The sequence below is a fragment of the Mustela nivalis genome, assembly GCF_964662115.1.
Source record: "Mustela nivalis genome assembly, chromosome: 6".
Classification (NCBI taxonomy): domain Eukaryota; kingdom Metazoa; phylum Chordata; class Mammalia; order Carnivora; family Mustelidae; genus Mustela; species Mustela nivalis.
Genome location: NC_139025.1, coordinates 27599309 through 27614616, shown reverse-complemented (window position 1 = coordinate 27614616; position 15308 = coordinate 27599309). Strand labels below are relative to the sequence as shown.

At 38.1% G+C, this 15308-nt stretch overlaps 1 protein-coding gene across 10 annotated transcripts in view; it reads right to left on the bottom strand.

Moving 5' to 3' along the window:
• Window positions 1–15308, bottom strand: part of ZC3H14 (zinc finger CCCH-type containing 14) — a gene marked incomplete at its 3' end in the record, with an annotated part of 53831 nt that overhangs the window by 14021 nt on the left and 24502 nt on the right. For 5 of the 10 annotated variants that reach the window (XM_082733875.1, XM_082733874.1, XM_082733873.1 and 2 more), the window contains exon 10: window positions 291–365. The exons of 4 other annotated variants lie outside the window; for them this stretch is intronic. In XM_082733875.1, the coding sequence (XP_082590001.1) occupies window positions 291–365 (75 nt within the window). Of the gene's footprint in view, window positions 1–290; window positions 366–6311; window positions 6792–15308 lie in introns of those variants that run through there. One more of the 10 variants, XM_082733869.1, reaches the window with a different exon arrangement.

The window sequence follows — 15308 nt, the reverse complement described above, 5'->3', positions numbered from 1 at the left end:
GGATTTGAGTTGTCTCTAAAGCAGGGGAGTGACAGCCAGAAAATTCCAGAGACTCAGGTGAAACGGCACCAAAGCAAGAAAGTTTTTGAATGAGACGAAAAATACAAACACCATAAAACATGAAGAAAATGCAGATCTTGTCTCCTGGCCCTAAAATATTTTTCACAATCTAAATATAGCATCTTAGGGCAGGATCTAAGATATACAAGATACATTAAATGAAGTGTAAGAAATGGAAACAGCAACTGAAAAATGCTAGATTACAACGAAAATTTACGATTATTACCAACCTTGACTGATCTGTAGAGTTTCTGCCATTACTGGGTCAATTTGCAGTCGGGATAACAACTGCCTCTGTTGAGTTCCTAGAATAACAGATTTTAAAACGTAATTTACTAAACTTAAAAAACAATCCCAGCATGTGTGTTTCCCAAATACGAAGCCTGAAATAATCTTTATGGGTTTTTAACTTAAAAATAATTTATTAGCTTCAACAATGCAATTTAATAATACTTATAGACCAAAGGTCTGTAAGAGAAAAACCTATACTCCGAGTTAAACCAAAAACGGCAATGCAGGGCATTCCTAGTTCTCCCTTTGTCTGGAAGCTAGTTTTCCTGGACTGGAACAAAGCCTGGGAATAAAGGTAAAAGGCTGGAAAAACCAGGAGGTGGTGCTGTGTGGACCCAGAGCTTGAGCCATAACTGACAGGTGACAGCCAAGTGCAGTATCAAAATGAGAAAACTCTCCCTTCACCATCTGGCCGCGCACCATTACAACTCATCCCCAACCCTAGAATTGCAAAGCGAAACACAGCGGAGTTATCTGTGCGGAGTTATCTGATCATAGAATTCCCAAAAGACAAACTAGAAGCTTAGATAGACAAAGAAAATTATAAATAAGTATGACATTTAAAAGGTCTGGAGTCTAGGTCCTACATGAGCAAGAAAACAATCATCTGGGTGGTTGAGTGGGTTATGCATCTGCCTTTGGGTCAGGTCATGATCCCAACATTCTAGAATCAAGCCCTACACTGGGCTCCCTGCTCAGCAGGGAGTCTGCTTCTCCCCATCTGTGTTCTCTCACTCACTGTCAAATAAATAAGTAAAATCTTAAAAAGAAAATAATCTGAATCTCCTGTAAGATATTCGCTAGAGTATTTATGATGTCTTTAAAAAGTTCATAACTTCCTCAGTTACACTGCAAATTAAAACAAAACAGTGACACAGAACTGATCTTCTCTATCTTCAATATGAAGGCTGGGAGGATGTCGTATTTCTCCAAACATCCCCTCCTCCACAGTGCTTAGGAGGTATTAGGTACTCACTTGCAGATTTATTTATTTAAGATTTTACTGGGGGGTTGAGGGAAGCAAGAGAGAGAGAACATAAGCAGGAAGAAGGGGCAAAGGGAGAGGGAGAAGAAGGCTCCCTGCCTGACCTGAAGACAGATGCTTAACGGACTGAGCCACCCAAGCACCCCTCACTTGCAGATTTTAAAAAAGTGTTATTAAAAAAAAAAAATTAAGTCCTATCAACAATGCATTAAAATAATTATTCACCATGATCAAGTGGCATTTATTCCACAGATACAATGATGATTCAATATCCGCAAATCAATCAACACGGCACACCAAATTAACAAAATAAAAGGCTAAGTAAGAACTGCGAATTCTTGGTGGTTCAGTCGTTAAGGTCTGCCTTCAGCTTAGGTCATGATTTCAGGGTCCTGGGATTGAGGCCCACACTGGGCTTCCTGCTTATCTCTCTCCCACTGCCTCTGCTTGAGTTCCCTCTCTCTCTGTGTCTCTCTGTCAAATAAATAAATAAAATCTTTGTAAAAAGAAAAAATGAGGATTCTTTCGATACACGCAGAAAGAGCATTTGACAAAATTCAACACCCATTTAAACTCTCAATAAAGCGGGTTTAGAGGGAACATACCTCAACATAATGTAAGACACATATAATAAAACCACAGCTAACATCATACTCATAACATCGTAAGATCAGGAACAAGACAAGGATGTTCATTCTCGCCACCTTTATTCAATATAGTACTGGAAGTCCCAGCCACAGCAATCAGACAAGAAATAAAAGGCATCCAAATTGGAAAGGAAATTAAGAAACAGAAAAAACCAAAACAACAACAACAAAACCCCCCAGAGATGACATATATACGCAAAACCCCTAAAGACTCCACCAAAAAACTATCAGAAGAAATGAATTCACTCAAGTTGCAGGAAGGACACAAAATTGAAATATAGAAATATGTTGTGTATAGAAATACACAAATAACAAAGTAGCAGAAACAGAAATTAAGAAAAGGAGATAAAAGAAACTGGAGAGGACACAAATAAATGAAAAGATACAACATGCTCATGGACTGGAAAAAATAATACTGTTAAAACGTGCATATTAACCGAATAACCTATGATTAAAAAAAAAAAAGGCATGAGGGACGCCTGGCTGGGTGTGTAGGAAGAGCATGTAACTCTGAATCTTGGGGTTGTGGATTCAAGCTCCATTTTGGGTATAAGGACTACTTAAAAAAATAAGAACTTTAAAAGAAAGGCAGGAATCTACAGCAGGAGAGAGTCTCTTTGATAAATGGTATTGAAAATATGGACAGCTACATGAGAGAATTAATTAAACTGGACCATTTTCTCACGCCATATGCAAAAATAAACTCAAAATGAATTAATGTAATGTAAAATTTAAGACCTGAAATCATAAAACTCCTCAACAAAAATACAGGTAGTAAACTCTTGGCTATCACTCTCAGCAGTATTTCTCTAAATTAGTCAACTTAGGCAAGAACAACAAAAGGAAAGCAAACTAAAATAACTTCTGCATAGTGAAGGAAACCATCAATACAATAAATAGGTAACTTACTGAATGGAGGGAGATATTTCCAAATGATATATCCAATAAGGAATTAATATTCAAAATATAAAAAGAACTCATAAAATACTTAAAAAAAAACAAAAAAAACAAAAAACAAACAACAAACAAACAAACAAACACAATCAGATCTAAAATGGGCAGAGGGGGTGCCTAGGTCGCTAAGTTGGTTAAGTGTCTTGTCTGTGACTCCGGTTAGGATCTTTCTGTTCATCCCTCTCCCGCTGCCCCCCCCCCCCAACCTCATGCAAGCACACGTGCACACACACACTCTCAAATAGATATAATCTTGGGGGGAAAAAAGGGGAAGAGCAAAGGACTTGAAAAATTCGACATTTCTGAAGATTTTACTTATTTATTTAAGAGAACAAGAGAGAGCGCACACTGCAAGTAGTGGGTAAAAACAGAGGAGAAGCACTGGAGCAGGGGGAGGAAGGAGGAAAGAATCTCAAGCAGACTCCACACTCTCCCCATGCTGGGCACAGAACCTGACTCCGGGCTTGACCCTAACTGAGATCATGACCTGAGCCAAAACGAAGAGTCGGATGCTTAACTGACTGAGCCACCCAGGCGCCCCACTGACATTTTTAAAAAGAGAATGAGATAGGTAACACATGAAAAAATGTTCAATATTTTTTATTCATCAAAAAATTCAAAAAATAAATAAATTAATTAATTAATTTAAAAAAATTCAAATTAATGGCCTTGGGTGGCTCAGTCGATAAAGTGTCTGACTTCAGCTTAGGTCATGATTTTGTAGTCTTGGGATAAAGCTCCAGGTAAGGCTTCCTGCTCAGCAGGAAGGCTAAAGCTCCTTCCCCCTCTGGCCCTTCCCCAACTTATGCTTGCGCTTGCTCGCTCTCAAATAAATATTTTTTAAACTGCAAATTACCATAATGAGGTATCACTTCACACCTGTAAAAATGGCTAGTATCCCTAATACAAAAAAAAAAACAAGTCTTGGCAAGAATTTTAATTAAGTCTTTCTTAACAAGAAAAGGGAACTCTTATGCACTGTTTTTGGGAACATAAGTTGATGCAGCCACCTGGAAAACAATAAGGAAGTTACTAAAAAAGTTAAAATAGAATACCATAGGATCCAGTAATTCCACTTCTGGGTATTTGCTCCAAGAAAATTAAAACACAAATTTTAAAAGATATACACACCCTTATGTCTACTATGGTATTAATTATAATAACCAAGATACAGAAGCAATCTCAGTGTGCACTGAGAGATGAATAAAGATATGATACACACAAGGAGTATTACTCAACCATAAAAAGAATAAAATCTTGCCATTTGCAACAACACAGATCAACTTAGAGGCAGGGTACTATGCTACTATGAAAGAAGAGAAAAACAAGTATCATGTTATTTCTACTGATATGTGGCATCTAAAAAATAATAAAAATGAACACAAGACAAAAACAGACTCATAAATACAGAGAACTAGTGGTTGCAGTGGAGAGGAGCAAATAGATTAAGAGAACTAAGAGGAACAAACTTCTGGTTATAGTCAGAGATGTAAAGCACAGCATAGGGAATGTAGTAAAATATTTTAATAACTTCATATGGGGGGAGCGCCTGGGTAGCTCAGTCCATGATCCCAGGGTCCTAGGACCAAGCCCTGCATCAGGGTCTCTGCTCAGAAAGAGTCCTGCTTTTCCTTTCCCACCCACCCTTATGTTCCCTCTTGCTATCTCTGTCAAATAAATAAATAAAATCTTTAAAAATAATTACTTTGTATGGTAACAGATGGTAAACTATACTCAGCGTGAGAACTTCATAATGTGTATATAAATGTTGAATAACTATACACACCTAAAACTAATATAATACTGTCACCTACACTTCAGTTTAGAATAAACTTTTAAAAAGTAGGGACACCTCAGCACAGTCGGTTAAATCTCCAACTCTTGGTTTCAGCTCAGGTCATCATCTCAGGGTCATGGGATCAAGCCCCAAATCAGGCTTTGCACTCAGTGCAGAGTCGGCTTGGGATTCTCTCTGTCCCTCTCCTGCTATCTCGCTCTCCAAAATAAATCTTTTAAAAAAAATCTTAAAAAGTAAAACAAAAGTGGTACGGTACAGTGCAGAAAGGGATGTGACTGATAGGGTTCCAAATACTGAAATGTTAGGAGGATGCCAGAATACTAATTTTTAGTGTACTTATTACTAGTAGTTCCATGAGAACAGCCTTTGCTCACTCAGTACATTAGCTGGCAATCAAATGCCATGTTTCATTAAAAGGGGTTTTTCAACTTTATTTTTAAAATTTTAATTTTAAGTAATCTCTACATACAATGTGGGGCTAAACATATGACCCCCAAATCTAGAGTCACATGCTTAACCAACTGAGCCAACCAAGGTACCTGGGGTTTTCAATTTTAAATGCTCAATTCAAAATTCTATCAATTATTTTCTTTTAAAATATGTTATATTGGGGCGCCTGGGTGGCTCAGTGGGTTAAAGCCTCTGCCTTCAGCGCAGGTCATGATCCCAGGGTCCTGGGATCGAGCCCCACATCGGGCTCTCTGCTCGGCCGGGAGCCTGCTTCTCCTTCTTTATCTCTTTGCCTGCCTCTCTGCCTACTTGTGATCTGCCTGTCAAATAAATAAATAAAATCCTTAAAAAAATAAAAAGATAGGGCGCCTGGGTGGCTCAGTGGGTTAAGCCGCTGCCTTCGGCTCAGGTCATGATCTCAGGGTCCTGGGATCGAGTCCCGCATCGGGCTCTCTGCTCAGCAGGGAGCCTGCTTCCTCCTCTCTCTCTCTGCCTGCCTCTCTGCCTACTTGTAATCTCTCTCTGTCAAATAAATAAATAAATCTTAAAAAAAAAATAAATAAAAATAAAAAATAAAAAGATAAAAAAAAAATACATTACTCTTAAATGGTATGTCAAAAAAGGTTAATCCTTGCAAATTATCGTGGTAAAAACACAGTAAATCCCAATGAACTGATCTGAAATGAAGGAGTCATTTGGTCAGGTTGTACTCCTGTAAGACAGCTTGGAAAACTAACACATATTAGGATTACTGGAAGAAGCTCTTTCAATTCTAATACTACAATAGGTCTCTTTAATACAATGAATAATGAAAGAATTACACATTTTAAAAATACTTTGATGAAACAGATACATGAAAGAGGACCATTCTCTCCCATTTCAAGTTTTGCTTCTCTTTGTTCACCTCTCCCTTTAAAACATAATTTTAAAGAGATCCACTAAAGAGAATTATGGTAATTTCTAAGCTTCTAAGTTAATCACGTGGACTCCAAATTTGTCATTAGAGATACATCAGAAATTCAGGTTTTGTGACTTGCTGCCTCCATATGTGAACTAATCAAGTCACATAAAAAGACACAGATCCAAGGGTGAGTTACCTAGAAGATATCAAATACTAAACATTTACCTTTCTCAATGTTTCTAAGGAAGCCAATTATTTTTACATCAGTAGTCCTTGACTGTGATTCAAAATCTACTTCTTCTTGAAGATCTTCGAACTGTTTATTGCACTCAGATGTTGATGTTGAACATTCATTCATTTTAACCTCCAAAGATGAAATTTTTGCTTCATTCTGTGACACTCTAACATTTAGATCAAAAAGATTTGCTTCTACTGTCAAAATTGCGGCTTTCATTCCCTTAATTTCATTGATATCAGTTGATATTTTCCTTAAAAGATGGGAAATATTGTCTAGCTCATTCAGTGAACAAGAACTTGTTACAGAACCTAAGTCAATTGGCCCAGGTGAGAAGAAAATCGGTAAAGATGGTGATGGAAACCTTGAAGACATTTTCTCAAAATTCTCTCTCCCTCTTAATATTTCATAACTTTTCCTTCACAGCCCATTAAATTGTCTCATCAAAAATAAAAACAGTGATTAAGGCTTCTAATTTAAAAAGTATTAAGAGTTAGTAACATTTTAAAACCTACAAGTAAAAAGATAGGATTGTACATTTCTGGAGTCAGAACGCAAACTAAATTTGAAAATGCTAAACAAGCCAGACCAATGTTCTCTTTGCTACAACTAAGAAGCCTTAATTAATATGAAGCCCCCTATATCCTGTAAGTCCTACTTAATGCTCCTCTCCAAACAATAAACCCTATTATTGCATAAGAAATAATTCTGGCTTCTGATTGGCTGAAAGCAGACAAGTGGACACAAAGAATTTTCTATTATTTACCTCACATGACAAGAAGCACTGAAGATCTGAAGTAAAAATTAATAAAATGACATTAAGTACCTTATACCTGGATATGATGTGAAATTTAATGGACTTTTTGTCCCTTCATCTATTAAACCATAATTTTCAGGCTTCTATTATTTTTAAATTGTTTTATCTAGAACCCAGAGTTTCATTTACCCTTGAAAATAGTATACAGCTGTTATTTAGCACTTCCTTTCTAGGGGAAGGGTAGGGGGATAACTGGACCCACAATCACAGACAAATCTCTTTTAAAATACATGGAAATAATGCAATTCTGCTGCATGGATACGGTATGTTAGGAATTTACAGATAAGAGAAATGAGGACTTGACCTTGTTCAGTGATAGACTATTATTAGGTAAGTGATTTTCTCCACAGTGAGAGTTATCTTTTAATTTTTAGAGTATACTCTGAAACACCAAATTTTTAATTTAATGTCCTATTTATCTTTATTTTTTTTTAATTTTTAAAAAATTTTTTTACTTGACATAGGACAGAGCACGAGAGAGGAATCACAAGTAAAAGAAGTGGGAGAGGGAGTAGCAGGCTTCCCGCTGAGCAGGGAACCTGATGTGGGACTCATCCCAGGATCCCGGGATCATGACCTGAGCCAAAAACAGATACCCAAGGACTGAGCAACCCAGGCACCCCTAAATTATCTTTTTCTTTGGATGCTTGTGCTTTTGGTCTCATAATCTAAGAAACCATTGCCTAATCCAAGCTCATTTAGGTTTACACCTATTTCTTCCCTAAGAGTTTTATGAAATTAGCTCTTACACGTAAGCCTTTGATCCATTTTTTAGTTTATGTAAAGTGAGGGTCCAACTTCATTCTCTGCATGTGGATATTCAGTTGTCCAATGCTTTTTGCTGAAAAGCCAATCTATTCCCCACTGAACTGTCTTGGCAACCTTACTGAAAACCAACTTAATCAGGGCACCTCGGTGGCTCAGTCGTTAAGCGTCTGCCTTTGGCTCGGTTATGATCCCAGGGTCCTTGAACTGAGACCCGCATCAGGCTCCTTGCTCTGAGGGAAGCCTTACTTTTCCCTCTCCCACTCTCCCTGCTTGTGTTCTCTCTCTCGCTGTGTCTCTCACTGTCAAATAAATAAATAAAATGTAAAAAAACAAAAACAAAAACAAAAACAAAACTTAAGATAAACGTGTTGGTTTATTACCAGATGCTCAATTTGATTTTACAGATCTGTCTGTATATCCTTATGCTAGTACCAGTCAATTATAGCTTTGTAGGAAGTTTTGCAGTTAGAAAATTTAAGTCCTCTAATTTTCTTTTTCAGTGGTTTTGGCTATTCCAGGTCCTTTTCATTTCTATATGTATCTTAGGATCACTTTGCCAATTTCTGTGAAAGCCCCAGAAGGATTTCAACATGGACTGAGTTGAACTCATAAATCAATTTGGAGAGGACCACCATCTTTTTTATCTTTTTAAATATTTTTTTTTATTTGAGAGAGAGATCACAAGTAGGCAGAGAAGCAGGCAGAGGGGTAAGGGGAAGTAGCCCCCTGCCGCTGAGCAGAGAGCCCAATGCAAAGCTCAATCCCAGGACCCCGGGATCATGACCTGAACCAAAGGTAGAGGCTTAACCCACTAAGACACCCAGCCGCCCCAAGGAGCACCATCTTAACAATATTAAAGTCTTCCGGTTCATGAATTTTCATGAAAGGTCTCTTTCCATGGCTTTAGTTAAAGAAAGGTCATTTTTACTTTGGTTTACTAGCTGCAAAAAAGCTGCAAAGTATAAGCATGTAAGATGGGGGACATGACTCCCAACAGCCCTACAGAAGAATTCTTATAATGAATTTTTTTTTGTTTGTTTTTTTTGGTTTCCCAGTTAAATAGATGTTTATAGTAACAGGAAAAAGAAAAACTGCTGAAACTTACAAAAGAATCTTTATTCACTACTCCACTGTATCTATAAATTTAACCTGATTTTTTAAGATCTTTAGAAAAAAATATTTTTCAAAATTTACAAGGCTTTGGATTCATATAGAATTAAGAGCCCTAGCTGCCAGACAAGACATCTACAGCATAAACCATAAGAAGGAGCAGCACATCCTCAGCCAAAAGCCACCTGAAAACCAGCAGGTTCACTAGAGGGCAGCAAACAACACATCAAAGAGAAAAGCAGGACTGGAGTCTTAGCAGCAGATGAGTAACAACAAGGCTACAAAAAAACTCATTTGGTTTCTGTCATCACCCTCTATACCCAGCCCAACATTAGAATGCAGAAAAAGATCCCTTCATGGATTCCAATGTAAATATCTATCAGCAGAAGACAATTACATATTTTAAGGAAATCGGAGTACAAAAAGGTTAAGGTCACTTAGTAAGTGGCATAGCCTGGATTAATAACACTGAAGCAGTCGGACTCCCTCAGTCCATACTAATAATCACGCCATTATACTTTTCTCCATTACATATTAAGTGAAATAAAACATGTCACAGAGAAATTCATGTGATGCTATTTTATATGTACATATATGGTAGGTGCATATAAATATACATATAATTGTACTTTACAGAGAACGGACATACATGTACATACATATAAAAAAAATGCCAAGGAGACTACAGATATACACCAAACTGGTCTTTTTTTAAGATTTTATTTATTTATTTGATAGAAAGGGAGAGGAGAAGCAGGCTCCCCGCCAAGCAGAGAGCCCGATGCAGAGACTGATCCCAGGGCCCTGGGATCATGGATCATGACCTGAGCTGAAGGCAGATGCTTAACCAACTGAGTCACCCAGTGCCCCTACACCAAACTGTTTTAAGTGAAGTGCTTATCTCCGAGGAAGGCAAGGGACAGAACCAAAGGGAGATTTTCATTTTTCTGAATACAAAAACTCCTCTCTTTATTAAGACTCCTTCACAAAAAGCTTCCAGTCCAGCAGGACACACTGAGCATATGTATACACACCTCATTCTGCATAGTCCATAAAAATGAAGTAAAGAACTTAAAAATTACAATCTCCTAATACATACAACAGTGACTCCAAACTGGGTTTCTAACATTACCCACTAAGGTACAGGAAGAAAATAGCCAAATAACCAAATATTTTAGAAATATTTTTATCTCTATCCTTAGAATCCTATTTTTACACATTCTTACATACCAGTAACAGCGTAGACATATTTAAGTCAAATACATACAGAGTGTAGTAGCAATAAATGATTCCAGTACACAAAAAATTATATCATCAGAAAAAGCAGATCACTGATTTAGAGGTGTGAATTAGGAAGGGGATCATAGATGAGTTTTCAACAATCTCTGGAAAACAGAAAATATATGGACAAATACTGCCTGTGAGGCAGAGCAGAAAAGCCAAAATGAGATGCTGGGAAAGCTGCAACTGAGATAGATGCAAGGCCGACTGACACATTCATTAAGACAAAAGGATTTAGGGGAGCCTGGTAGGGATGTGTGGATGGCTCAGTTGGTGAAACATCTGCCTTCAGCTCAGGTCATGATCCCAGAGTCCTGAGATCCAGCCCTACATCGGGCTCCCTGCTCAGTGGGGAGTCTGCTTCTCCCTCTCCTTCTGCTTCTGCTCTCCGCTTGTGCTTGGTCTCAAACAAAAAAATAAAATCTTTAAAAAAAAAAAAAAGACAAAAGGATTCAGTGAGCTCCTACTATATGTCAGGCACTGTTTTAGCCACTCAATCACAGCAATGAGTAACACATAAATCCCTGGTCAGAGAACTTGTACTCTGGTGGGGAGGGGAAGGAGACGGGAGCTCAAAAACAAACAAAAAAAGCCCTCAAAATGTATGTAAAGCAGAACATGTTTTGTATTGATGATCTGAGGGGATAAAAATATCTAAACTATGAAAACACAAAATACGTATAACATAAGAAGTGCTGTGGCAAAAATAAAGATTTAGAAGAGTGGGTAAAGGAGTAGGGGGCTAGGGAAGGCTTCACGAAGACAACTTTTGAGTGAGTTATGTGGACCTATGGAAAAAAATATTCCAGGGAAAGGGTGAAAGCATCTCAGACATGCTCTTCTTTGAACGCTCTGAAAGAGAAATACAGCAAGTATGTCCGGGGGATATCAAGGAGAAGCAAATGGAGGGAAGGAAAAGGCTAATAGGTGATAAGATCAGGGAGGAATCTTACTTTTAGTTGGAGTGTAATGGGGAGCACCAGTAGGTTCTGAGAAGGGGAGCAGCATGATCTCACTTACAGTTTAAAAGGATCACTTGCCAATCGGAGAAAGACAGCTATCATACGATCTCCCTGATATGAGGAAGTGGAGATACAACGTTGGGGGTTTGGGGGGTAGGAAAAGAATAAATGAAACAAGATGGGATCAGGAGGGAGACAAAACACAAGAGACTCTTAATCTCAGAAAAGTGTGCAAACCTGGCGATTCACAGACCTTGTACACCTGGGACTAATAATACATTATATGTTTATTAAAAAAAAAAAAAAAAGGATCACTTGCTACTGTGTGGAACAAACTGTAGGAGGACAAGTTTGAAAGCAGACAGACCAGTAAGGACACTATTCCAATAATCCAGGTAAGTCATGGATGATGGCTTAACCTAGGGTAGAGGGAGAGGCAATGAGAAACAGTGAATTTAAATATACTCTGAAGGTAGAAGCAGACAGAATTTGCTAAAGGTGGAGGGAAGAAGGAAGGTAAAAGAAGAAAGACAAAGAGGAAAGCAAAGACAGAGGCAAGGAAGAATGGCCTTAAGTTTCAAAGAAAGAACAGCATTAAGTTTCTGGCCTGATCAACTGGAAAGGTGGTGCTGTGCTGTTAACTAAAATGAGGAAGACTGTAGGAAAAACAGAATGGAAGAAAAAATTGTTAGTAGTTATGTTTTAGACAAGTTTAATTTATTACATATCCAAAAAAAAAAAAAAAGTAGAATAAGCAGCTGGAGGAGAATTAGGAATTCAGATGCAAAGCCCTGGCTGGAGATACCCACTTGGGAATCAACAATCTGGAGATACTTAACCTGGATGAAATGAACAAAGAGGGGCATCCAAGACTGTGAGAAGTGAGGAGCAAAGAAGACTACAAAGGATGTTCAATAGAAAACAAGGGTTTGCAAATGAGACGGCCACGCATTTTCTAAAAATTCAAACGTTTTGGGGTGGTTCCCTGACTCAGTCAGTAGAGTGTAAGACTCCTGCTCTCCGGGTCAGGAGTTCAAGGCTCATTTTGGGCATGGAGCCTACTTTAAAGAAATTTTTTTCAAATGTTTTAAGAACAAGGAACTCGGAAAATTATCTGGGGAGAATCTTAGATAGCTATTGGGAGGGTAAGAACCTCCAGATCTGCTTCTAATTTCAAGGCCACCTGCAGGTCCTTGTCTGCTTTATTTAAAATAAAACATGCCCACAGCAAAGCTTGGCCCACACAATTCCAGGTAAGCCTCTTTACTGACTTTTCTTAAATGAGGAACTCACATGTTTACAAACATTTTTGAAAAGAGCCTGCAAATAAAAGGGAAAAACAAAAAAACAAAAAACAAAAACTGACTCTGGAAAACCATCAATTAGGACACAAAATATAATTCTTTAAAAAGAAAAAAAAATCCTGTAATTATATTCTTTTGACAAATTTGAAATATTATATCCACAAAACAAGATACATAAACAGACCAAGAAAGACCTTGCAGACATTTTTAAAATATAATTTTAAAAACTTAAATTCATTTAAAAAAGGAAACCAAAAACAAAAATGGGGGAGGGGCACCTGGGTGGCTCAGTGGGTTAAGCCTCTGCATTCAGCTCAGGTCATGATCCCAGGGTTCTGGGATCGAGCCCCGCATCCGGCTCTCTGCTCAGCAGGGAGACTGCTTTCTCATCTCTCTCTGCCTGCCTCTGCCTACTTGTGATATCTCTCTCTGTCAAATAAATAAATAAAATCTTAAAAAAAAAACAAAAAACGGGGGAGAGGCAAAAGTCAAGTCAATAAAATATGCCAAAGAAGAATAAGATCAGACAAAAATGAGGAGAAAATAAAAGCAGGAATTTAATTTCCAAAAGAGAAAAAAATTTTAAAGAAATAATTTAAAGAGAATTTCCCACACTAAAAACACGAATTTTCAAATTTAAGAAGTGCACAAAGTATTTGGCCCGAAAGTGACTAAATAGCATCTTTTTTTTTTGAAGTTTACCACAGTAAAAAAAACACACAGAAACACACAGAAAATCCTAAAACCCTCCAGAAAAATAAATCCCTCGTATTCTATAATGGAATAAGAATCACATGGGCAACCAACTCCTCAGCATAAACATTAGAAGCTTCAAGATAATGAACCCATGTCTTCAAAGTTTTGAGAAAAATTCAACTTAGAATTTTGTACCTATCCAAAGTATCAAGTAAAAGGGTATCTTTAGATTTCTAAGTACTCATACTTTTTAAGTTTCTTCATGATGTGATAACAGAATGAGAATATACTGAGAAGACAGTGGGATCCAGAAAATGCAGAGCAAACTCAGGGGAGGAGTTAAGTCCTGGAATGACAGTCTTGAAGCAGATCTAGAGAGCAACCAGTTAGATGAGCGAGAGGACAGACGCTCTGGAATGAAGGTACCTAAGAAAAAAGTGGAACTCAAAGACTTAGTATAAAATGACAAATTTTTAGACCATAATGAAGGTAGGCAATACAATACAAAAAGGGGGGGGGGTAGGGGAAAGAACTTCAGGAAAACAAAAAATTGTTCAAGAGCAGAAAAATTAAACTTATCTAAGGAATCCCTAGCAAACAGCTATAGACAAAAATGTAAATCTGGCCCTCTAATGAATTCGTTTTTTTTAAAAGAAGATTTTCATTTATTTATTTAGAGAGAGTAAGAATGCATGCTCACACTTGAGCAGGGTGACAGGCAAAGGGAGATGAGAAAATCTTTTTTTTTTTTTTAAAGATTTTATTTATTTATTTGACAGAGAGAGATCACAAGTAGGCAGAGAGGCAGGCAGAGAGAGAGAGGAGGAAGCAGGCTCCTGCTGAGCAGAGAGCCCGATGCGGGACTCGATCCCAGGACCCTGAGATCATGACCTGAGCCGAAGGCAGCGGCTTACCCACCGAGCCACCCAGGCGCCCGAGATGAGAAAATCTTAAGCAGGTTTCCTGCCTAGTATGGAGCCTGATGCGGGGTTTGACCTCATGACCCTGAGATCACGCCGTGAGTGTAAATTTAGAGTCTGATGCTTAATCGACTAGCCACCCAGGCACCCCTTTATTTAGTCCTAATAATGTAAATACACTCTTTATTGGTCTCAACTTTTACTTTGTTATTTTTTCTTTTCAGTGTTCCAGAATTTATTGTTTATGCACCACACCCAGTGCTCCATGCGATATGTGCCCTCCATAATACCCACCACCAGGCTCACCCAACTCCCCACCCCCTGGTTCTCAACTTTTAGAGCCAACTTACAAAGCATAGTAGTCTTAACGAGGAAAGCAAAACAAAAGGTGTACTTGATCATCTTTGGCAATATAAAAGTACAGAGTTTAGAGCACCTGGGTGGCTCAGCTGGTTAAGCATCTGACTCCTGATTTTGACTCAGGCTACCATCTCAGGGTCGTGAGATAGAGCCCCACTATGCGGGGTGTGGAACCTGCTTAAGATTCTCTCTGTTCCTCCCTCTGCACACCCCCCAAAAAAGTACAGAATTTAGAAGGTGTGGTAAGGAAAGATGTATTAAGAGTTTAAAAAGGGGGGTGCCTGGGTGGCTCAGTGGGTTAAGCCTCTGCCTTCGGCTCAGGTTATAATCCCAGGGTCATGGTATCAAGCCCTGAATCCAGCTCTCTGCTCAGCAAGGAGCCTACTTCCCCCTCTCTCTCTGCCTGCCTCTCTGCCTACTTGTGCTCTCTGTCAAATAAATAAATAAAATCGTAAAAAAAAAAAAAAAAAAAAAAAAGTTTAAAAAGGGACATAAATATCCTTATCTTTTGGAAATCAAAGTATACTGAAACAGGGGCATCTGGGTGGCTCAGCTAAGCATCCAACTCTTAATTTCACCTCAGATCATAATCTCAGGGTCATGAGATTGAGTCCTTATGTTGGACTCCGAGCTCAGCACAGAGTCTGCTTGTCCCTCTCTCTCCCTCTGCTTGCATTTTCTCTCCTAAAATAAATAAATAAAATCTAAAAACTAAAACAAACAAACAAACAAAAAACCAAAGCATACTGAATTATAGTAATCACACAAA